At 40.6% G+C, this 25,253-nt stretch overlaps 1 protein-coding gene across 1 annotated transcript in view; it reads left to right on the forward strand.

The window, feature by feature from the left end:
• The window catches only part of JAZF1 (JAZF zinc finger 1), a 388,932-nt gene that overhangs the window by 141,948 nt on the left and 221,731 nt on the right, over nt 1–25,253 (forward strand). Inside the window, exon 2 of the mRNA XM_033930765.1 lies at nt 19,607–19,679. Within this exon, the coding sequence (XP_033786656.1) occupies nt 19,607–19,679 (73 nt within the window). The remainder of the gene's footprint in view (nt 1–19,606; nt 19,680–25,253) is intronic.

Consider the following 25,253-nt stretch of genomic DNA (forward strand, 5'->3'; position numbering starts at 1 on the left):
CTGAGCTGCCAGTGGGGGGGGGAAGGGTGCTGCACGTAGAGGAACAGAGACGCCAGTGAGGAGGAGAGGTGCTGACACCGACTAACTGCCTACAGAACATGCCTTGTGCCACAAGAGGCACGCCCTGTAAGCAGTCAGCCAGCGCTTTTCCTCCTTGCTGGTATCTCTTGGCACACCTGGAATCTCGCTGCAGCACATAGCTTGCGATACAGTGTTCTAAAGGTTAGTTTGCAAAAAATAGTATGCTCTGTGCTGAGGGTAGGATTAAGACAAAGGATCAGGTAGGTAGCTAATTCCCCAAGGTAGAGTTTTGCCCCTGTAAACTAGCTGCTAGCAGAAAAGAGTTCTCTCTACCGACCCTCCGCTTGATAGGTGGATTAAGCAAACTGCATATCTTACCTGCTGCTTCCTCCTCTGCTGGTTTTCCTCTGCAGTCAGAACACCGTGGGCCTTGATTGGTGGAATTTTAAAATGCATTTATATTATGATAAGAGGCCCAAGGCATCTGTCTGCCTAAGGCCATCCAAAGGAATTAATCTTGTCCTGCGTGTGGCTATTCTGATTCCCACAAAACTTATCACCAAAATTAGTGCATGCCTGCTTATAAATTGTTACGTCACATGCAAATGATGCTTTTCATGAAATAGCATGGTATGCTGCACTATTTCAGATACTCACTAAAGCATAATTACCTCAGTGAGCTCTTTAGCATATATGATTTCAGACTTCCCTGACAAAGCTGACTTTCCTTATCAGGAAGCACTAATTTCCCTCAAGCAAGACCCTAGGACCTGCTGTTAAATGCAGACACACCTCTCTGGTCATCTCCCAACCCCAATGCCTTACCAATCTAAAGCCAGCCCCAGCCCCTCCACAGAAAATGCTTTAACCCAAAGACTAACCTAGAGCTCCCTCCAATGAAGAACTCCTCACTCCCCAGATGAGCTAGACCTCTCATCTTAAATAGAAACATGATGGCAGATAAAGACCAAATGGCCCATCCAGTCTGCCCATCCAGAGTAACCATTATCTCTTCCTCTCTCTAAGAGATCCCACGTGCCAATCCCACGCTTTCTTGAATTCAGACAGTCTCTGTCTCCACCACCTCTTCCAGGAGACTGTTCCACACATCTACCACCCTTTCTGTAAAAAAGTATTTCCTTAGATTACTCCTCAGCCTATCACCTCTTAACTTCATCCTATGCCCTCTCATTCCAGAACTTCCTTTTAAATGAAAGAGACTCAACTCATGCTCATTTATGCCATGTAGGTATTTAAATGTTTCTAAAATGGGCGATCCAAGAAAGCCGCGGTACAGACGTTTTGAGAGTTACGCATCTGACCGATCCACTCATTAATCTTTTTCTTCTTGTTTAATCGGCTTTGATGCCTAATTTACCTTTGGGATGTCGAAAAGAAGGGGCAGGAATGCAGCTGGCGCTTCCCGGCGCTCTGATGTGCCCTTCTTCAGCAGAGTTGATGAGATGTTGCGGCGGCTGCAGGAGGCAGTTTTGCCTGTGTTTGGAGCAAGCCCGCTGAGAGCACCTGAAGGGGGCGAGATCAGGGTTGTCTCTCCTGGGCTAGAGACCACCTTGAGTCCTGACTTAAGAGCTCCACCTCCGCAACCCTGGTCTACCAATTCTCCAGGGGTAGAGGAGACCCCGGAGATGGGGGAAGTACTTTCCCCTGAGGCATCAGGATCATCGTTGGAGACTGAGGAACAGTACTCTCTGACCAGGGAGTAACTGCAGAAGAAGCCGGGGTAGGTGAAGGACCCCAGCCAGAACTTAACCAGGAAAACTTTTCTTCTTCTGACGGTGAGCACTTTTACATCCAACAAAGTTTTCCAATATGGGAGAAACCAGCGAAGTGACTTTAGACTCACTATGGGATCTGATTGCAAATTTTACTAAAACTATTAGTCCCAATTTCCAGTACATTGAGGGGAAATTGATCCAACACTCTAGAGAGCTGAAAGATTTGACTGTGGATTTGAAAGCTTGACCAAGATATTTCTATGACTAAACAAGTACAGGAGTCCCTAATCAAAGATAATATCAATCTAAGAAAGAAATTGGAAACACTTGAAAATAACTCTCGGAATAATAATTTGAGATTAATTAACTTCCTTAGATTAACTACGGTTACTGCTAGGAAAATGCTTAGGAGATATCTGATAGAAATTTTGCAAGTTTCACAATAAACTTTACCACCATTTGTTCAAGTGTATTACTTGCCAAATAAAGATGGGCCTCAATTGCAGTCTAAAGCACCAAATCAGGAACCACTTAACATTTCTGAAGTTTTAGAAACATCAGATAGAGAAACAGTTGTGCCTTCTACAATGATTTTGACTGTAGCTTTCGCAATAGATAAAATATGGTTATTGAGACTTTTCTTTAAAAATAGACAGAAGGAGTTTCTTGGTTGTAAAATACAAATGTTCCCTGACCTTTCCAGAGAAACTCAAAAGCGAGGTAGAGAATTTTTGTTGTTGAAACCTGGAGTCGCTTCACTGGGAGCGACGTTTTACCTGAGACATCCTTGCAAGTGTATTATTTGCTACCGTTCAGTTAATTATGGGTTTTTTTGAACCACAACAGTTAACAGCTTTTCTGGCTATGTCTCTACTGGATAAAAAGAAACCAACAGCTCTATAATTTATATACTGCCCATACCTCAGTTCTATCTATAATTTATCTTCTTATATTATTTCTTTTTTTTTTGCTCGCTTTAATGTAATCTTGGATCTATATTTAGAGGACTTGAGTTGAGTTAATTGAAAGAATTTTCTTTATATTTTGTTTAATTTGGTCTGATTATGATTTATATTGGATATAGGTCATATCCTACTAACTTACTTTCTGTACAAGTGATTACTTAGTATGTAATTTGAAAATCAATAAAACAATTATAAATTAAATGTCTCTAAAATATTAAATAGCAACAAATTACATATATAAATATAAATACTAATGTTACCAGCCAGTGGCAGGACACATCCAGACAGAGAGAACTATTAGTATTATTTTTTAATATTTATAAATTGTGGCGAAATAGCCTCAAGATTGAAAACTTTGACAGCAATCTCACAAGATTATAGGCTGATCATTATTACTTCTTCATTGGCACAAAAAAACTCCACATTTTATTAAGTTACTCTTAAATCGGGCTATAGCCTGCCACTGTGCACAGGGCGAAAAAGCAGAAGTACTTCTACTTAAATGTGTGGTGTGGAAACAAGATGGTATCACTGTGTACGCGTTCCACTGTCACTCAACGGAGTTTGTTGTTCCATCCACATCCTTCCACAGCTAAGCTTAGCTATGGAAGAACGTGGATTGAACAACAAGCTCTGTCTGGATGTGTCCTGCCACTGGCTGGTAACATTAGTATTATATCGCACCTCTCCTGACTTTCCTCCAAAGTATACAGATTGAGATCTTTAAGTCTGTCCCCATATGCCTTATGATGAAGACCACTTACCATTTTAGTAGCCTTCCTCTGAACTGACTCCATACTTTTTATATCTTTTCGAAGGTGCGGCCTCCAGAATTGTACACAATATTCTAAATGAGGTCTCACCAAAGTCTTATACAGAGGCATCAATGCCTCCTCTTTCCTACTGGCCATACCTCTCCCTATTGCACCCTAGCATTCTTCTGCTTTTGCTGTGTAAAGGAATGTCACTCAAATTTGACACGGCACCCTTGAGCAGGACTGTATTTAGCCTTTGATCCACGTTTCTTTGCCTTAGGACTTTTCAGGGACCCCTGAGGAAGACAGGGTAGTCGAAACACGGACCATGTTGGGTCCTTAGTTCCCATTCTTTGGGTCCTAGATATTTTACCATGTGGATTAAAAGACTGTATCTTCAATAAAGCCTGCATCTTGGACATCTTCTCCACAGTTGTTTTTGTTTTCATCTGTTCCTTGGATCTGTGGAGTACCCAGGGTCAATTTTTGGTTTGATTGTTTTATTTGGGACCTTATTACAAATTAAGAATCCAATTAGTGCAAGTCAGAACAGGGTACTTCTCATTATGACGAGATTGCGATGCGTTAATTACAAAAAATTGGAAAAACTGGGATAGGCTGAATTTTAATTTCTGGTGGAAAACCCTGTGCCAAGTTTATAGATTTGAGAGAATGAATTAGGAAAAGGAGGGAGAATATAAAAAATGTAATGAGACTTGGGGGCCATTGGCGACATTTGTAAAAAATTATCACTAGTATAAGCCTTTAATTTCTAAAAGGCGGGAGGGAGGAGATATACTTATATCATCTTTGTGAGATAAAGTGCTGTTCTATTGTATCATTTCTTTATATATTATATTGCACTTTGGATTTATTTCAAAATTAATAAAGAATTACATAAAAAAATAAAATAAATGTGCTTGTATAGTTTTTCAAATTATACATGAACTTTGATTCCTTGATCCCTTTGTCGTTAAATTCCTCAAGATTTTTATTTATTTAGCAGTGAAACATTTTTTTCTCCAGTTGTCATGCTGTAATCTGAACAGTTGTTCCGTCGTTCCATTTAATCAATAATACAGTTTACCCAAATGCCAGATTAGCTTGTGATAATTCAACATAAAAGATGTTTGCGGTTGCTCTGTAATTATGGAATTCACTTTTGTTGGAAACCAGATTAGAATTCCATTATTTTTTGTTTCATAGGCAATTGAGAACTTGGTTATTCAAAACCTATGTATTAGCTCCTTAATGTACTTCTGATATTTTAAATTGTCATCATTTTATATCATGTTATAGAATAATGGGTTTGTGACCCATCTAGAGTTTATGGTATATAAGAATTATGTGATGTTAATATCAAACTGAAAATGCTGCAGATACTTTAAATTCAAGAAGAATATGTGAAGCTCCATTGTATATAGAATGTAGAGATCAGAACTGATAAATGAATACATAGTAGAGATGAGATGTTTTCACTGAGATCTTTAATCAGGTTCTGAAATAATACCGACTCATTTAAATATTTCCTCTGTGATCTTTAATCAAGTTCTGAAATGATACTGACTCAACATGACCAGTGTTTTGGCACCCTAAGGGTGTCTTCTTCAGGAGTCCAAATTACAGTATATTTGGGTGTGAATTGAAAATATCACTATGATCAGAGACCCAAGTGTAACAGTCAGTAATTCAATGATGTAACCAGCTTGTGAAAAAGCTCTGGTGTATGCTAAAAGCATCTTCACTTTCTAAGTAGTGAAAAAAAAATTAGAACTTAGATGTCCAGTGGGAACATGCTGACTTAGAGCTTTTTCTAAAATACCTTCAAGAGTGCTTATGTATTTGCCAGCCCATGTAGTGGGAACAATCATTTTAAAAAACATGTGTTGAAAAAATGAGCAACACAGAGCTGGTGGCATCCATGTGGAGGTGTTGGCACTTGCTAATACTGCAAAGCTGCCACTAGAGGTCACAGCAGTCATTTTGAGACTTGGAGCCATGATGGGTAGAAATAAGTGGGTATCACTCTTGCTCATAGGACCTCCTGGATCACATCTGATTTTTAGGTAAGCCTCAAGAGGGGAAGGGGGCTCTAATTGTCTTTAAGGGGAGGAGGGATTGAGGGAGGGAAGACTCAGAGTAGGTGAGGGCACCCTTCTTCACCCATATGGGTTCCAGCCACTATTCAGTCAGTGCTTGCATAAAATCCATTGGTCCCTTATACTGGTCACATATATTAAACACTAGCCATTCCAAATGTACAAAAGCCACCACTAAACCAGATAAATAATATCAAACTTGCTTGTAAATGACAACTGGATTGCATGAACAATTGTCTTATTCTGAAAATCTTAGACTCTTAAATTTTTTTAGAGCCCTCAGAAGCAGCACTCTAATGTGAAAACTCTCAGTTTGAGTAAATGCCGCTATGCTTCCTCATCATAAAAGAAAAAAAATGGAGCTGATGAGGAAGCATAGCGGCATTTACTCAAATGGAGAGTTTTTACATTAGAGTGCCGTTTCTGAGTGCTCTAAAAAAATTTAAGAGCCTAAGATTTTCAGAATAAGACAATTGTTCATGCAGTCCAGTTGTCATAAGTGAGTTTGATATTAAGATATTTATCTGGTTAATGGTGGCTTTTGAACATTAAGACCCGTTGGTCAGCACGTACCAACATAACCTTGGATATTTAATGTCCGTGCCTGGAAAGAGCTTGACATTGAATATCGGGGTCTAATTCTGCCAGAAGTGGTCAGTGTTTGGGGGGGGAACAGCCCCCCTACACACACACACACTGATTGTCACTAACTGGATTAATTATTTCCTTGCCCCTCCTGTTATAGAATAGCATCATTTCCAGGCTGAAATGCCATGAGTTGTGCATTGGCATTTATTCCAGGTTTCAGCTGGCAAAAATTCTAGTGCTCAACTTTAGGTATAAGAATATAAGAACTGCCATCTCTGGATTAGACCCTGGGTCCATCAAGTCCGGTGATCCGCTCCAACGGAGGCCCAGCCAGGAAAACTTAGTCACCCATATCCCTCTATGCGCCTTTCGAGGAGATGTGCATCTAACTTGCCCTTAAATCCTAGAACGGTGGGTTCCGCAGCAATCTCCACCGGGAGAACGTTCCAGGTATCCACCACTCGTTGTGTGAAGCAGAACTTTCTGGCATTTGTCTTGGGCTTGTCCCCCCTCTCCTTCAGTCCATGACCTCTTGTCCTAGTCACATTTGACATCGTAAATAACTTTTTGTCCTGCTCTATCTTGTCGATTATTTTTATTATTTTAAAAGTCTCAATCAGATCTCCTCTCAGTCTCCTCTTCTCGAGGGAGAACAGTCTCACTTTTCTAAGTCGTTCTTTGTAGTTCAAGTTCTCCATACCTTTTACCAGCTTCGTTGCTCGCCTCTTCACCCTCTCGAGTATGGGAACTACTATGGCTCCAAGGGCGATTAATTCTATAACGAGTACTTATTTTGGAGTGCCCTTTACAGAATAGCACTTAGGGCCAGATTCTCTAAATGGCACCATTATCTTCAGTTGCTTTCAAAAGCAGTGCCGCTCCTGTATCAGTCACACAATAGAAACAGAGAAAACATAGAAACATGATGGCAGATAAAGGCCAAATGGCCCATCCAGTCTGCCCATCCACAGTAATCATTATCTCATTCTCTCTCTGAGAGATCCTACTTGCCTATCCCAGGCCCCCTTGAATTCAGACACAGTCTGTGTTTCCACCACCTCTTTCGGAAGACTGTTCTATGCATCTACCATCCTTTCCGTAAAAAAAAAAAGGATTTCCTCAGATTACTCCGGAGCCTATCACCTCTTAACTTCAACCTATGTCCTCTCATTGCAGCGTTCCCTTTCAAATGAAAGAGACTCAACTCATGCACATTAATATTACATAGGTATTTAAATGGCGCTGTTTGGAGAATCGCGGTTACGTGAAAGATAGGTGCCCGAAATGTAGGCTAGGGTTTTAAAGGCCTACCTTTCACGAGAATCTTGTCTAAGAAGGCACCTAACAGTGACTAAGGTCACTTCCGGCATTAACCACACCTACAGTGGCCTTAAGCCCCACAAGGCACCTCTTTAGATGGGACAATGGTGCCGGTTTTGGAGGCGCCTAAGGGTGCCTCCATTTTTTTAAACAGCTTTTTAATTGGCACAGTCCATTATTGCACCAATTAAACCAATTAAGTTAGGCAGCAGTAGAGCACCTATCACTACCTTACTGACGGCGCCATTTATAGAATTTGCTGTTAAGTGCTGATTTTTCCAATTCCAGTTTTAGAGTGCCATTTACAGAATTTCTCTGTACTTTGAGGGGGCTACACATGTGAGCGGGGTATGGCATGTATCCAAATTACACGTGTAACTTATAGAACACTGTAGAATGCTAAGATACTCTTCTATCAATATGTTCTCTTCAGCCTCCTTCAGGTGTAGACTTTCTTTTTCCCCCCCCTAATGATCAGTAAAGTATTATAACTGGCATGTTATCTAACAATATAGAACAATACTGGCACCTGTATCCAATACGTAAATGTCAGTACTAGCTCTTCAAGAGCTCATTCCTCAAACATGCTTCTATATATATTCACCGAAGTCCCTCAGATTACCACACTTGCACTGTAAATTCGGCAAGTATAGTGTGGTGGTTCTCCTCATCGGAACTATTCAACTCGGTGTAATTAATTATTTATTATCCAAATTTTCTTAAAGTGCCCGTGCTTTTATCTAATATATTTTTCTCAATAAATAAATAAATATGTATATATAAACTTAGCTTTTTGATTAATCTGGTTGGTGTTTGAACAGTTACTGCCTCACTCCCCACCGACGCGTTTCATTCTTCATCAGGGTTGGGGATGACACCGACTATAAAAGGAATTAAAAGCTAGCATTAGATCTTCACTACGCTAAACCTTTTTAAAAAACCATGTAACTTAAACGTCATCTTACCAGAACAGTTCAAGCAAGCAGTGTGTAGCTTACAAATATCATGCCGGTGTTTCTAACATGGCCGCGGTGTACTGAGCAAACTTAAAGAGAGGAACCCCCTAGTCACATGAGGGCTCGAGCACCAATCAAAGATTAGCCTATGCTGAAGTCATACATTGTACCCGCCCACTAGAGAGATTAAACAGCTGATTTCATCCAGTCATTAGCTTCATTCAACCCATAGAGGAACATGGTGTTTAGTTCGTGCATCCACCGTAATTCTTTAAGATTTAAAGTGCGCTCAATGTTACCACCCTCCCACCCAAGGCAGAAAGTGAAGATGGAGAGAAAAACAGTCAATGGATAAGAAGGCCCTGGAAACATAGTTAAAAGCACAGAAAAATAAAGTTGCCAGACAACAAAGGTGTAGGGAAAATGATTTTATTTTCATTATAGTGATTGAATTGTGTCAGTTTTGAAAATTTATATCTGCTGTGTATATTGTGTGTGTGTATGAAAATGAGTGGAAAAAATTGCATTACTATTAATAAAGGGTGGGATTTGCGGAAGAGCTTGGGTGGGTTTAGGGTGGAGTTTGGGAGGTCTGTGGTTGGGGGCACTCAGTTGATATTTGTTAGACTTGCCTGCTGGCACGCCCTACTGGCATTTCAGAGCTTGTCTGGAGGGCCTCTGCATGCTTGGATGTCAGCGTGATGACATCATAGCGACGTCCGCACACTTCTGGGTGCCTCGAGCTGTGGCCACTACTTTTAGTGTGCCCCGGTTCGAGAAAGTTTGAGAGACACTCTCCTAGTCAGTAGAGTGCAAAATTATGGGTTGCATTTCTTCTCTACTTTCTTAGATGAGGCTGCAGAATATACCTTGAGAATAAGATGGTCAACTCACTTAATTTGAGGCCTGGCAAGAGGCTTAGGTGAGGAGCTATTCTTAAAGATTGGACAAACCTTAAGCAAGAGTTGCAAGGAAGGCTGAACAGCAATAAACTGGGTAATTGTGATGCTAGAGTGAAGCATTTGGGGCTAAGATAGCTAAACTTATTACAGAATGCATAATTTTCATCCCTTTTCTGATATGCAAAATTGCTTACAAAACAACAGACCTGGTTGTACACAAAACTGATAAATGCACTAACCAGAGTACAAGAATGGTTAACAAAATACCACCTCAAACTAAATACTGAAAAAAACTAAGTACTCTGGTTCAGACCACAGATACACCTGATCCCTCCAAAAATCACGCTAACAAATGAAAACAGTTTCAACATCAAAAAATTCTCCAGAGTCCCGAGAGTTACCCTAGATAGCTCACTAGGAATGAAACATCACATCAATAACTTAGTAAATCATTCCTCAAATTACAACAGTTAAGAAAGATCAGACCCTATTTCTTGAAAAATCACTATAGGGTAATAGTTCAATCAATATAATATTATCATTCCTGTTAAACTACTGTAAAGCTCTATTATCAGGAACCCCAAAGAAGCTAATGAAAAAGTTTCAATGATTCAAAATACAACGGCAAGACTAATATTCTCCAAAATTTGATCATATCACACCACGACTGAGGGGATTACACTTGACTTTCAGTGGAAAAGCGAATAGAATTTAAACTATGCTGCTTGACACATAAATCCTTATATGGAGACACCCCTGAAAGCTTCTCCAGATTCACAGAACTATTAGGCAGATCCACAAATCACTGAATCTCAGATAAGCTGATCTTATCATTCCCAACTCTAAAAGGAGTAAAATACAAATCATTACATTGCAAATCATTTGACTGTCAAACTTCAAAAATCTGGAACACACTTCCCATAAAGACTTGTACAACCCCCAACTATATCCACTTCTGGAAAACCGGAAAACATGGTTCTTCCAAGAAACTATCTATCAGAACTTTAATTTAACCAAACTAAACAGTATACAACAGGGGTGCCCACACTTTTTTGACTCGCGAGCTACTTTTAAAATGACCAAGTCAAAATGATCTACCAACAATAAAATTTTTAAAAAAACACAACGCACACTGTACGCATAGAATTGATAATTATCATTCCTATTCCGGGGTTTTTTCAAAGAGGTCAAAGCAGATGACTCTATGCACTGTCACCTCAGTAACAACCATACAAAAATAGACAAATATACCCCCCTCCCTTTTTACTAAACCACAATAGCAGTTTTTAGCGCAGGGAGCTGCGCTGAATGCCCAGCGCTGCTCTCGATGCTCATAGGCTCCCTGCGCTAAAAACCACTATTGCGGTTTAGTAAAAGGGGACCATATTGTAAAATATAGACAGCAGATACAAATTCAGACACATTTTGATCACTAAATTTAAAAAATAAAATCATTTTTCCTACCTTGTCTGGTGATTTCATAAGTCTCTGGTTGCACTTTCTTCTTCTGACTGTGCATCCAATCTTTCTTTCAGCCTGTTTGCTTCCTCTCCTCCACACCTCATTCCCTCCCCCAACTTTTTCTTCCTCTCTCCCTGACCTTTCTTTCTTTCTCTCTTCATGCCTCCTTTCTTTTTTTCTGTTTCTCTTCTTTCCTTCTGTCTCCCTGCCTGCCCCCTTTCTTTCTTTCTCCCTGCCCTTCCCCAAGCCACTGCCACTGCCATCGGGGAACAGGACCCAAACCGCCACCAATGGATAAGAGGCCCCAAAGCTGACGCCGACGCCACCCCATGCTCTCCCTGCTTCGGGCCGACCAGCATTCCTCTCCCCGACGTCAATTCTGCCGTCGGAGAGGAAGTTCCGCCCAGCCAGGCAGCGATTGGCTGGCCTGAACTTCCTCTCCGATGGCAGAATTGACATCGGGGAGAGGAATGCTGGTCGGCCCGAAGGAGGGAGAGCATGGGGTGGCGTCGGCGTCGGCTTTGGGGCCTCTTATCCATTGGTGGCGGTTTGGGTCCTGTTCCCCAGTGGCAGTGGCTTGGGGAAGGGCAGGGAGAAAGAAAGAAAGGGGGCAGGCAGGGAGACAGAAGGAAAGAAGAGAAACAGAAAAAAAGAAAGGGGGCATGAAGAGAGAAAGAAATTTCTAAGTCTGCCAGCGAAAACCCTATTCTCTGCAAAGCTAGGCAGAGGCCTGGCAGATAGCAATGCTTTTCCTGAGCTGCTGATGCACAAGCCACTTCCCCTGCTTAAGCATGTGCGAGAGAGGCCTGCCTCCTGCACATATTTGGTTTTCACGCATGCTTGGAAGGGCAGACCTTCGTCCTACATGCTCAGTTTCACAAAAATCGAGCATATGCGGAGGTAGCAGCCCAGGAAAAATGCTACTAACTGCCACAATTCAGATGGAGGTTTTCTGCTGGTGGGTTTTGGGGTCCCCTGCCAGCGCAGGAATGTGGAGGTGTGGTGAATGGCTGCTGTGGGGTAAAATTTTGTGGGCTCCCCCCCCCCTTCCCAAATAAAAAAATCTAAGGCTGCATGCTTGCTGTGCAAGCTGGGACTTTCCTCGGATGTTGTCCCAGACTCAACATGACCGACATGTGTTCCCTTCAACTGCTACAGTGCCTTGTCTTTGTCCCCCATGTTCAGTGTGATAATAAAAAGCCGCTGCTGCCTTGTAACTCTTGCATGGGTGAGGGAAGCTGCCCCTACATGCTCAGCGCTCTGGATCCCAGAGCTCCTGGACAAGGCTGTTGCCACTCATGGTCTGCAGCTGTGATAGATTTAGATGACCCTCTCTGTTCTTCTGTCAGCTAAACCTCCCTTCTGCTTTACTAAATGAACTCTTCTGAGACATTACAAGTGTTAGGATACAGAGAGATGTACAATTTCAGACTGGGGAGAGTTTTAGACAGGTTGGATTTTTAAGATGTCTACAATGAATACAGATGAGTGAGATGAGGTCAAAGGTACATTTTTTGTACTTAATATAAAGAGAAATAAAATGGAGGTGGGGGCTTTGTCTGCAGGAGGGTTTGTTGTGGTTTTTTTTTTTTTTTTTTTTTTTTAATAGCCACCATTCTGCCTAGATGAAAACATTAACATCTGGTGCTTCAGCATTTGTTACACACTGTGGTTGTTTTGAATTAATTATGCTTGCATTGTTAGCTTTTTTTCCCAAATGTTTTTAATTTAGTTTTCTTAACATGATAGGAAACATAAGAACTATATTGAATAATGATTTTCCTGCAGGGACTAGCAGTAAACCCACTGTGCAGAAACAGTGTTGTTTTCTAGCCAAAGAATCTTGGAATTTAGTCATGCAGTCCGTCTCTAAATTTCTGCAGCATTAAATCAGCATGCGGGAAACTGCCCTCTGCGTCTCTATAATGCAAACTTGATATGCATGCTTGATTTTTCTAAAAAAGGAATTGTGTGTTCCCATGAGCCATCTTCTAATGCCTAGCACCAGATTTTCTTTGTCTATTAGACATTGAGTAAAATATGCAAAGGGATTTCTTCCACTTTGTGTATAATTTGATAAAAGGCTTTTGTGTATATAGGCCAAAATACAAGTTAGTAATGTGACACAAGCATATTCTTGTACGTGACTGAAGCATAGGTATGTTTGAGGTGAATTTTAAATGGAGTATAAGTGATATGATTTACATGTGGCCTTTATAAAGTATGCAAGGAAAACATTTGCATACAGTGGATGCAATCTATGCAAACCAATCTCATGCCTATTCATTGTGGATATCCTGAAAACCTGACTGGCAAGGGGAGTACTCCAGGAGTGACTAGAGAAACACTGATTTACACCAATGAAACCTGGTGTAGGTTCTTGCACTTAAATTTGATGCGGATGTCCCTTATTCTGTAACATTGTACACTAATTCCAGGAGGGCATCCAATCTACCCAAGCTCCTCCAGTCGCTGTGCTCCCTTTCCTGATTTGCATGTAAAATTTACATGTGGATCCCAGCACCTAAAAATATGTGCATAAATTTAAATTAATGCCAATTAGCATAATAATTAATTATAGGCATCCAATCAGTGCTAATTGACTTGTTTTTCAGTTAAATTGCACATGCCCAAATTTGCATGTGCAATTTTGTGTGCCATATATAAGAATTAAGGTGAAAATGATAGAACAGTGCTTTATGCAATTAGATGGACCTTTATACACACTTAATTATAGAATTGCCTTTGCGCTTAAGTTGTGCATGGATCGGTCGTATTCTGTAACAGCGTGCCTAATTTTTAGGAGTGCTAATGATCTGCTCATGCTCCTCTCTAAGCCTTGCCCCATTTTGAGATTCACATACTATAAGCAACATGCACCACTTTAATTCTTAGGTATTAATTGCTAATTATTGGTGCCAATAGGCTTGTTAAACAGTTAAGTTATGCGCACAAATCGACTGTGCACACTGATTTGTGCATGTAACTTAGGATGCCATAGGATTATGGCCTAAGTGAGTTGTAGGCACTATCAACTCATTCTACTAAGTATTCATTGTGACAGTGGCGTATCTGGGGGGGGGGTCTGCCCCGGGTGCACGCTCCAAGGGGGTGTACAGACGGCTGGATCCGGAACCTCCCGTGCAGTTCTAATCGGCACCTCAGCGCGGCTGCCGTACTTATTCCGGAGCAGAGTCAGCAGCCGTGCTGAAATACAGGAAAGTCCCGCGATGACTGTGTCTACCGCCTCTGCTCCAGAAGAGGAAAGTGACGTTGGAGGGGTGTGGACCTGCAGAAGCAGTCATCATAGGACTTTGCCACAACTCTCTGCGTCTGCTGGACCACACCCCCTCTTACGTCACTTACCTCTTCTGGGGCAGAGACAGCAGAAGCAGTCATCGCGGGACCTTGCTGATTTGGATGTAGAGAGAAAGGAGCATAGCAGGGTGGTGAAGGGAGAGAAAGGGGGTCAGGGTGGTATGGAAGGGTGGTGAAGGGTGAGAAAGGGGTGGAGGGTGGTGGAGGGAGAGAAAGGGCGTCAGGATGGTATGGAAGGGTGGTGAAGGGTGAGAAAGAGGGTTAGGGTGGTATGGAAAGATGGTGGAGGGAGAGAAAGGGGGTAGATGCTGATGGAATTGGTGTGCAGGGAAAGGGGAAAGAGACATAAGGGGAAGGATACTGCATGGAATTGGGTTGGAGGGAAAGAAAGGGGGCAGATGCTGAAGGAAGTGGGAAGGGAGAGGAGAGAGTGAAATGCCAGTCCATGGGGGTGTGGGAGAGGGAAGGGAGAGGAGAGAGTGAAATGCCAGTCCATGGGGGTGTGGGAGAGGGAAGGAGAGGAGAGAAATGCCAGACCACTGGATGAGGAAAGGGAAGAAGATGGATGCCAGACCAATGGGGGTGAAGGGTGGTGGATGGAGAAAAAAGGCGTCAAGGTAGTATGGAAGGGTGGTAAAGGGTGAGAAAGGGGGTTAGGGTGGTATGGAAAGGTGGTGAAGGGTGAGAAAGGGTTGAAGGGTGGTGGAGGATGAGAAAGGGGGTCAAGGTGGTATGGAAGGGTGGTGAAGGGTGAGAAAGGGGGTCGGGGTGGTATGGAAGGGTGGTGAAGGGTGAGAAAGGGGTGAAGGATGGTGGAGGGAGAGAAAGGGCGTCAGGATGGTATGGAAGGGTGGTAAAGGGTGAGAAAGGGGGTTAGGGTGGTATGGAAAGGTGGTGAAGGGTGAGAAAGGGGTGAAGGGTGGTGGAGGATGAGAAAGGGGGTCAAGGTGGTATGGAAGGGTGGTGAAGGGTGAGAAAGGGGGTTAGAGTGGTATGGAAAGGTGGTTAAGGGTGAGAAAGGGGTGAAGGACCCAACTGTCAATATGGAGGGCTGTTTAAATCAGTATGTTAAACTTGTGTTTTCAACCCAGTCCTGGAGGCACACCTACCTGGTCTGGTTTTCAGAAAAGCCCCAGTGTATTTGCATATTTATGTCCTTCCATTGGGCCTGCTGTATGGGTACATCCCTTTCATATAAATTCATTTGTCCAGAAAGACAGGTTAGGAAAGAGCAGATGCACAATTTAACTCATCTGCTGTAATACAGATTAAATTTTTAGACTGTAGTAAAAGTAGCATGCTTGTGTTTTCTGTGTCATTTTTTTGTGCTTCCTATATAATGATATCTTGGTACAGCCCAAAATATAGCAATGGTTTTTGCTTCTTTAATTCAGACTGGTGGTTTCTAGGATTTTGTAGATGAATAGCCTAATGGTTAGGTTAGTGGGCTGAGAACTGGGGAAGTTAGGGTTCAAATCCCTGTACTCCTCTTGTGTCTTTGGCCTCTCTCTCTTCAAGTTCAAGCATAGATTTTAAGCCCTCTGGCGACAGGAACATACCTCTATACCTTGACTGTAACTTTCCTTGAGCTACTACAGAAAAGGTGTGAGCTAAATACCTTCCCTTTTCTTCCGATTACAAAAGCTGTACAGCAATATAGTTAATCGCAGTGTGGCGTCCTAGTATTCAATGTATTAACAGTAGAGTATCAACAACAACAACTATAGGCTCAACTTGCACATTTAAAGTAGGTTCCAAATTTGTCTCTCTTCTGGAGTCATTGTCTTAGCTCTTTGGGTCCCTTGTCTGTTGATTTGATTAATGAATGTTTTACTGGTTGAAGCTGGCCATTAACTTATCGTCTCCGTTTGTAAACATTATTGCGTATTTTTAAAAAGCCCTAATGGAATATCATGAATGGGGAGTGGGCATGGAGAAGCATAATAGTGTATGAGGGCTGTTTCTTGATCCCTAGTTAGCAAAGGCGACTTCTGTATTTCTAGAAAAGTGTGAGATAGGCAGTATAAATACCAAAATAAATAAAGACTGGGAATGAATACTTCTGCCATAATGAAAGGGTACCTTGTCTGTAAAGAGCTGTCACGGTGCTTGAATGTCACTGTTCCTTGAGCCCCTGTGCCTTAAATGTCACACAGAAAGTAGCTCATCAGGCTGAATGGTGAATGGGAGGAAGGGCTTTGGGTAACAAGACAGTGGTTTCCCTTTCCCTGCAGTATCATAAGGCAGGTGCCTGCTCTACCTAATTAGAAATTCAAGACTGAGGATTAGATTAATTTTGGGTCTAAAAAGATATGAAAGTGTTGCATTAGCATATAAGAATCTTCATTGGTTATCGGTTGATTTTGCTTTTTTCTCATTTTCACTATTCTTCCACCAGATTATGTGGTACTTTATTACTTCATTTTCTATAGATTAGAGGAGTATGGCATAAACAACAGCTCAACTCCTCTTTTGCTTATGGTGCCATTACAGTTTGGAATAATCTACCTGTTTACATTAAGACTGATATCAATTGCTTAAGTTTTTGCAAAAATTTGAAAACTTTTTTTATATGACTTGTTGTAATATTCACGTTATGATTTAATTATTGATTGTATTTTCCTGTAGATTTTACAGCCTCTTTGAATGTAAATCGCCTTGAACTTTTTTGGTATAGTGCGATTAATAAGTTGTATATTAGATTAGATTTACATTTGTTTATTTGGTCTTTATATACCACCATTACTGGCTATGCAGGTTAGAGCGATGTACAATAACACAATAAAGAAACTCCATAAATAGAAAAGTAAGCGCTCACAACAAAGAAGATAGTCGCAATAGTAAAGGGATATAATTATATGGGAATTCTGCCTTTGTGACGAGGGGATGTTAAATTTTAACTTGAAAAAATAGGCTTTTAATAGTCTTAAATATATTAAAAGTGGTTTATGTTCTTATAGCGGGTAGTAAATCGTTCCAGTAGGAAGGTTCTGCTGAAATTTTTGCAAGACATTGGGTTAAAAATAGCAAGTGTATCTTTTCCTCTTGCAAGCTTTTTGAGAATGGACCCAAATCTATGTAAAATATTGTAAGAGTGCTGTGACATTCTCCTAATTGAAATAATAGAATTTTGTTGGCTGAGGTTTATCAGTGACTAGCTGAAAAGTAATTGAGTGAAAGCTAACCCTTTTAGGTAAGTCAGAGGTTCTGATACTGGGTTTCCATGATCCTGGTATTTCCTGGCAGTTATGGCATATCTGGCTTTAAAATGGTTTGGACAAGTTCCTGATACTGCCATTACTGCCATTACTGATACTGCCATATTAATACAACCAATGAAAAGGCATTTAAAATGACTTCTGAATCTTTCACTTTAGCCCTTGGTAACAAACACATCCTCATTCATAAGAAGAGTTACACTGGATCAGACCAATGGGGCATATATCCTGCTTTCAACAGTAGCTAACCCAGGTCACAAGTACCTGGCAGAATCCCAAATAGTGACAAGATTCCATGCTACCAATCCCAGGGATAAGTAGTGACTTTTCCTATGTCTATCTCAATAGCAACTATGGACTCTTCCTGCCGTCATTTACTATGTTACTTAATCCTGCACTACCCCTGGTACATTAGATAAACTGTGAGCCAGCCGGGACAGATAGGGAAAATGCTTGAGTGCCTGATTTGTAATCTTCCTTTGGGGGGACGGGCTAAAAAAATGAATAAATAATAAATAAAAGCTCTTTGGTGGATTAAGAATTTTCTGCATCCAAATAATCTAACGGCAGCTGTAGAGACTTTAGTTATTTTAACTGACTATTACAATTCCTCATTTAATGGACTCACGCAAATTATTATTTGTAAGTTAGTGTACCCAAAATTCAGTTGCAAGTTTGGTTACTATCAAAACCATATTACCCTGATATTTTTAGACGCATTGGTTACCAATTCTGTAATTTTATTCTTTTTGTCCTATAAATCTAATGAAGCAAGACTTTCAGGCACCAGATGATGGTGCCAGTAGAAGAGCACCAAATCATCCTCACAGGAGGCATGCCAAAGTCATTGGCAGGAGAGGAACATTTCTCCACAATAGAGAATGACACGGGGACAAGTTTTTCCCCCTCATTTTTCCATTCCATCCCAGCGAGTTCTTTTCCTGGCCCTGCCCAATTCCTACAAGCTCTGTCCTCATCCGCACAAGCCTCAAACACTTTAAAATCATAAGTGTTCGAGGCTTGTACGGCTAAGGCACAGCTTACAGGAATGGGGCTGTGACAGTGACAAAACTCACCGGGATGGGATGGGTTGCAGATGTTAAGCTAAGGAGCTGGATTTGTAAAGAGGAAGGTGTTCAAGGCCTTCCTGAAGTTCCATAGACTGTTTAAAGATCTGACAGATGGAGGGATGATGTGCCATAATCTGGCACCCTGCAGACATGCTCTGGAATCTGAGTCTAATTTGTCACTCTTATCTTGAAGATAAGTCAAAAGCCCAAATAACTCTGCAGGTTTTCAGCTCTTCACAGTAAGGTTTGTTGATGATTCTTCTTTGATGCAGTGTAGATTAACAATACCTAATAAGAAGGCATTTTCTGTGGTAGCACCTCACCTTAGAGCCATCTGATCTAAGAATAGAGCCGTGGCTGTTCAGTCTGTCTTTAGTAGTTAATGGAAAGGACATGATATTGTTAATTTTTTTTATTTGTATGATGTTATGTTGATGGCTTATATTCAGTTATTTTATGATATTTTAATAATTTTACTATTGGTTTGCTTTGTATGACTGTGATGCGCTTGTTGTTATACCCTTTGTGATTGGATGAGTCCATAACATAAACTGAAATAGCTGGGTTCTTGCGCATGAGTGGTTTTGTTACTCGTTTACCAAAGCTCTTGTCTTATTTTTCTTCTTATTAATACAAATTATATCTAATGGCTAGTTTTGTTGTTTTTTTTAAATGAAAGCTGCTGCATTTGGTAAATGCTGTATGAGTACATAAAGAAAATCTCTGCATGCTTTAAAATAAAATAAGTATTAAGTAAGATTATTTGCACCATTATAAAACAGAAGATGAAAATTATGTTTGTATAGCTTGCTTAATAGCTCTCACATTCAAAAATGTAAAAATCCAAAGATAGATATTTTGTTTTTCTGGGGTTATATGCTAGATTAGGAACTGTGCTGACATAGTAACAGAAGAACATTCCCTAAACCCTGGTATTCATGCAAGGGGGCAGTAAACCTTTTCATAATTTGTGGGCACTCTGTCGCCACTTCATTTGAAATTCTCATGAAAAGGAATGAAGGACATTGTTCATTATGAATGCATGAACATCCTGACTGCACCAAATAAAAGCTGAGAAGGAGCAATAGACCATCCTGGTGGGATTTTTTTTTTCCAGGTTCAAGTCTGTTGCTCTCTGTAATACTGTATATTTGTGTGATCTTTGGGAGAAACTCATGATTATGTCTTTTATTATAGATACTGATCCACGTGTTTTAGAGAAACAGGAACTACAACAGCCAACTTACGTGGCACTAAGTTACATTAACAGGTAAGACTTTTTGATGTGTTTTTTTAAGTTCTATTGTGTATGTAAAGTTATTTGTAAAATATGTTTTTACTTTTGGATTATCATTTATTTTTCGCTACTTGATAAGTAGGTGTGGCTATTTATTTCATTATCAAGCATTTTCTCTGATAGCTCTTTGGAAGGCAGCAAATGAGAAATATGTATCTGACAAATTATAAGATAAAAGTTCTGAATCAAATGCAAAATAATGAAATTCAATGCTTAGGATTATCAGTTGGCTTCTTGTTGGGGGGTTTTCTGGGGGAGGACAATCCAGTCCTGTTTAGTTGCATATGTGTGGACTTATTCTGATTTTACGAAAGAAGCTAGGATCATACGACTACATCAACACAAACTGTTTGCTAAAACCAGATATGGCCTAATTGGATTTCAGGAAAAAAGTGGATCTGATTGGAAACCCTAAAAATATGTAGAACTGTATTCGGTATAGCTTAGAACAATGGGAGTAGTTCTACAACTGGACTCCTTCATAAATGTGCTCTGATGATGTGCAGTAGGAGCCTATCCTGTAACAGCAGCTGGGTGCTCAGATACCATTATAGAATACTAATGCAAGTCACTATTGATGCTCTTATAAACCCACTAGTCATGGACCCTGGTGTAACTGTTGGTGAGCAAATGTTTTTTTGTAGGATGCGATAACTGGAGACAACCAAGAGACAATGATTCTCAAGAAATCCAAGCAGCAAACCCAGTAGATTTAAAAACAAGCAACTTATTCTGGCTTTGAAGTAGTGAAGTGTTGTTGCTCTGTTCTAAAACTTCTGTTCTTGTTCCTTTTGATTAATTTTGGTTTGTAGGAGAAGATTTACGGCCTCTTTTACAAAGCCGCACTAGTGGCCCCGAAGCCCATAGAGATTTAAAGGGCTTTGGGGCCGTTGCCGCACAGCAGACACTAGCACAGTTTTGTAAAAGAGGCAGTTAGTTTTATCCCCCTACAGCCTTTCCCTTGACTCATCCTTTTTGGGCAAAATGTGGCCACATCAAGTTATTGTTTTAATAAATTGATTGTTTCTACACTTATTGGTCTGCTCTGTGTTTGCTTCAGGGATGCAATAACTTACACGGAGTCCCGCCTATGCTCCACCCATTAATATGCTCCCCTTGCATTTACATCCTATGGGACCCTTTTATTAAAGCTTAACAGAATTAGTGCTCACTAAATGCTAAGAAACCAACTTTCACGTAATTAATAAAAAGTTGAAAACAGTTTTGTTTATACAGGTGTATGGTGTTAACGATTAATGCGTTGATGTCATAGGAAAGTTTTCTGTGTCAGAAATTGAAGTTTATTCTATTTGTTTTGTTTTATGAAGATTTAAGCTTGTTTTGGTGTTCTTATTGTATATGTTTACTTTAACCAGCGTAGCATGTAGGATTGTGTGCCCTGTTCCTTCTAAACTGAATGGAAATCCTTCATGTATAGCCCTGCCAGTGGGGGGTGCTGTTTCACTAGCACATTTTCAGTGAGGGACAGGTAAACTTTGCAGGACTCCAGAGAACCTGCCTATTCCTAGCAATTGAAAATATTGGGGCACCTCCCCACCCCACCCCACCCCACTGGTAGCAGTGCAGATTGAGGACTCCTGCTCAGCTTAGAGCAGGGGTGTCAAAGTCCCTCCTCGAGGGCCGCAATCCAGTCGGGTTTTCAGGATTTCCCCAATGAATATGCATGAGATCTATTAGCATACAATGAAAGTAGTGCATGCAAATAGATCTCATGCATATTCATTGGGGAAATCCTGAAAACCTGACTGGATTGCAGCCCTCAAGGAAGGACTTTGACACCCCTGGCTTAGAGGTAACAGTGATTTTGAGCAGGATATAAATTTGAAAAAAAAGGGCCCTATTTGAGTTAGGCACACCATCACAGAATAGGTCTTTGGTGCCCTGCAGGCACTTTTGTGGGCACATATACACAGCACATACCCATGTAAATTCTAGTGTTCTAAATATATAGCCAAAAAACACAAGTTAATGGAATTCGACAATAAAACAATATAATGCTCATCCACTATGAAACATGCCAGGTACACTCTCATATTAATATAAATAAGTTCATTGCAAGCACAGGCTTAGTCATAAATTCAAGAAGATGAAAAAGCCTCAGAACCCAAACCCTTGCCAACCAGAGAAATGGCTAAAGTTAAGAGAGATAGTGAACCTCACTGGCATAAAAAGCCGCCTCTGTTATTGAAAAATCTCTGTGCAGTGGAATTAGAGAATGACACGGTGACAAAATTCATCACCGTTCCCGTCCCCGCGGATAACCGCGGGAAATAATCCCATGTAATTTTCTAGTGTCTATTTCAACCTCGGTCCTTTTACATCAGCATTCTTCAAAGCAAGGCTTGCGGGTCAGTGGTTGTGCCCAATTATACTCTGATTCTTCCCTCTCTCCTTAAAGAATGACATGAAGATGGTTTCCTGCGGTTATCCGCGGGGACGGGAACGGTGATGAATTTTGTCACTGTGTCATTCTCTAAGTGGAATATAGAATCAACAAGACATTGTAGACATTACGGTTGCAAGGAATGCATAAAGGTGAATGCCTGGATTTATAGAATTGCTTTTTATATGGCTAGTGCCAGAACAGTTAGAGAAACATTTCAGTGGCACTATTCATATAGTGCTGCTAAAAAATCGTGGATAGTGGCTTATCCCTTTAGAGCTGTCAGTAAACAAGTAAGGGTCATAGTTATCAACGTGGGCTACTGTTGAGATATCTTATTTTACCACTCACTCATGCATGCCATTTTAGCACAGGTTCTGTTTTATGCGGTGAGATCTAGTTACTAATAACTGGGGGTAACCGTAAAATATGTCTTAGTGCTTGCCCACTTTCTTTGAATATTGTGGCCCATTGAAGTTGCTCAGTGAACAATTTAACCCCAAATAGGCTATGCAAGGCCAGTGAAATGATATGTGATGCCTTTATCTGTAGACATATAGGCAAAGTGTGAAAAGTGCTTTCTCCTGCTACTGATAAGTACCTTTGCTTTATTCCATGAACACAGAGATTTTTTCCAGTCTGCCAGTTGTAAGCTGGAGCCATTTAGGTTACTACCGTAATTGTTTTTTATGTGGTCAGTGTGTCTCGATGGCATCTTTTCTTAGCACCTGCTATATTATGCTTAGACAGCATTCATTATAAGACTTACACAGTATATTCCACTTATGTGTACATCGGATAAGAGCTTACTCTGCTTATGTGCACTAAAGAGTACAGGTCCCATTTTTCTACCATAGACTTTAATGAGCAATCACTTTATTTATTTATTTATTCGATTTTTAGCCCGTCCTCCTAAAAGAGCCCAGAACGTGTTACAATGAATATATTGGTGCATTAAAATTATAAGTAAGATAGGTACTTAGAAATTCTCTTACTGTCCCGAAGGCTCACAATCTAACTAAAGTACCATGAAAAATGACAATTAGAAGAGTAATAAAGAAAGAAAAATAGAGATAGAGGAGAAAAATAAGAAAATAAACATTCTAATAAGATTACAATGATCTAAAGGAATTTGAAAGGTTAAAAAGAGGGGAGATAGGAATAGATGCAGAGGGAGAACCGTTGAAGCAATAGAATTCTGGGGAAATTTAAATGAAATTTGAATGATAAAATAAAACAAAACAAGTGGCAAAACAATGAGTGAGATTAAAAAATATATCATAAACTAAAAAGAAGTGAAAATAAAATCAAAACAGTCAAAACTGAAGACTAGCTTGAATGGGCCCCAGAGCCAACCATTGGTCCGATGGCCGGACTGCAGCCCTCCTCCGTCGGCTCTCCCCTGCTGGAATGTTAGTTAAGCACACCAGCTGTAAGTTATATGCACCCACTTGACTGGTCCCATTTACATATGAGCACGTGACTGGCATTACATTTATGTGCACAGTTAGGTCATTCAACTGCCCAGCCCACCTGGTGTCCTTTCATTGATGTGTTGCTGCCACCACTGTCCTATTAATTAATAAATGGCACTACAGTGTCTTGCTTACATTTATGCATGATTAGTCTAATTGATGATTTCTACAAAATTGTCTACTGTCATATTAATGTGAAATGATATGTGATGCCTTTATCTGTAGACATATAGGCAAAGTGTGAAAAGTGCTTTCTCCTGCTACTGGTAAGTACCTTTGCTTTATTCCATGAACACAGAGATTTTTCCCAGTCTGCCAGTTGTAAGCTGGAGGAGTGTGTGGCGCAGTGGTTGGATCTACAGCCTCAGCACCTTGGGGTTGTGGGTTCAAACCCCGCGCTGCTCCTTGTGACCCTGGGCAAGTCACTCAGTCCTCCATAGCCCCAGGTACGTTAGCTAGATTGTGAGCCCACCGGGACAGAGAGGGAAAATGCTTGAGTACCTGATTGTAAAACCGCTTAGATAACCTTGATAGGCGGTATATAAAATCCTAATAAACTTGAAACTGTGTAAATGGTAATGCTTGTGATAACTGAGACACACAGTTCAGAAGGGGAGGTTGTGAAGACGAAAAAGGTACCGGAATTCAAGAATATATGGGATAAACACAGATGAACACTATATAGGAAAAGGATGGTAACCAATTAAAGCTTAAATGACCTCATTACTAGCATGAGATTTGACAGCAGCTTCAGAGGTTGGAAGTAAAACCAGTACCAGGCAGATAATATATGGTCAGGTCCTGTAAATTACAAAAACAGATCAGGATCAAGGCTCGAATGGGCTTTAGCAAGTTGGGAATTCGAACCAGTGCTGAGCAGATTTTTATGGTCTGTGCTTTTAAATTGGCAGGGAGAGACAGAAATTAAGTATGTTGTTGTTTAATCATGAGGAAGTGGAACCTGTGCAGAGTGTCAGATTAAACTCTGGCCACATTGTTGGGTAGATTGGATGGACTGTTAGCTTTGCCATGTTACTATGGGGCTCATTTTCTAAGCACTTAGAAACCTGTGGTACTTTGTGTGTCTAAGTGTTTTGAAAATGAGCCTCCATATTAATTAGGTTATGTTCAAGTGCACTGTATATATATTTTTTTCTACCTTTATATTCAATAGCTGGTTTCTGGTTTGCTAGGGTCATAGGTCTACCTTGCCTAACTACATCATAGACATGTTATCTACCAATGCTATAACACCACCACAGTGAATGAAAATAGACTAGTTCCTACTGTGAGTTCCAGACTTTAAAACAGTTTTTTATCTTGGGATTGTATGTTCTGTAGGAGCAATGCATTCTCAAGGGATGGAGATCTGTTGCACTCATCCAGAAATTGAATTTTAGTTTTCTTACCCTTTGTTCTAGTATCATATAGTGCAGTGTTTCTCAACTTCTTCAAGCCAAGTACCCCCTAAGCCTAACAAATACCAACCAAGTACCCCCACCCAAGGTCCGCCCCAGACCCGCCCAAGCTCCGCTCCTGTCTCCATACCCATAATAATAGTACTAATTCTAATGCAATTTCTTCCATCCATTTTTCAGATACTCACAATATAATCTTATTAATACATAATGGTAACTACAAAATAAAAAAAACCCACAAAGCATATTG

Source organism: Geotrypetes seraphini, chromosome 2 (assembly GCF_902459505.1).
Source record: "Geotrypetes seraphini chromosome 2, aGeoSer1.1, whole genome shotgun sequence".
Classification (NCBI taxonomy): Eukaryota; Metazoa; Chordata; class Amphibia; order Gymnophiona; family Dermophiidae; genus Geotrypetes; species Geotrypetes seraphini.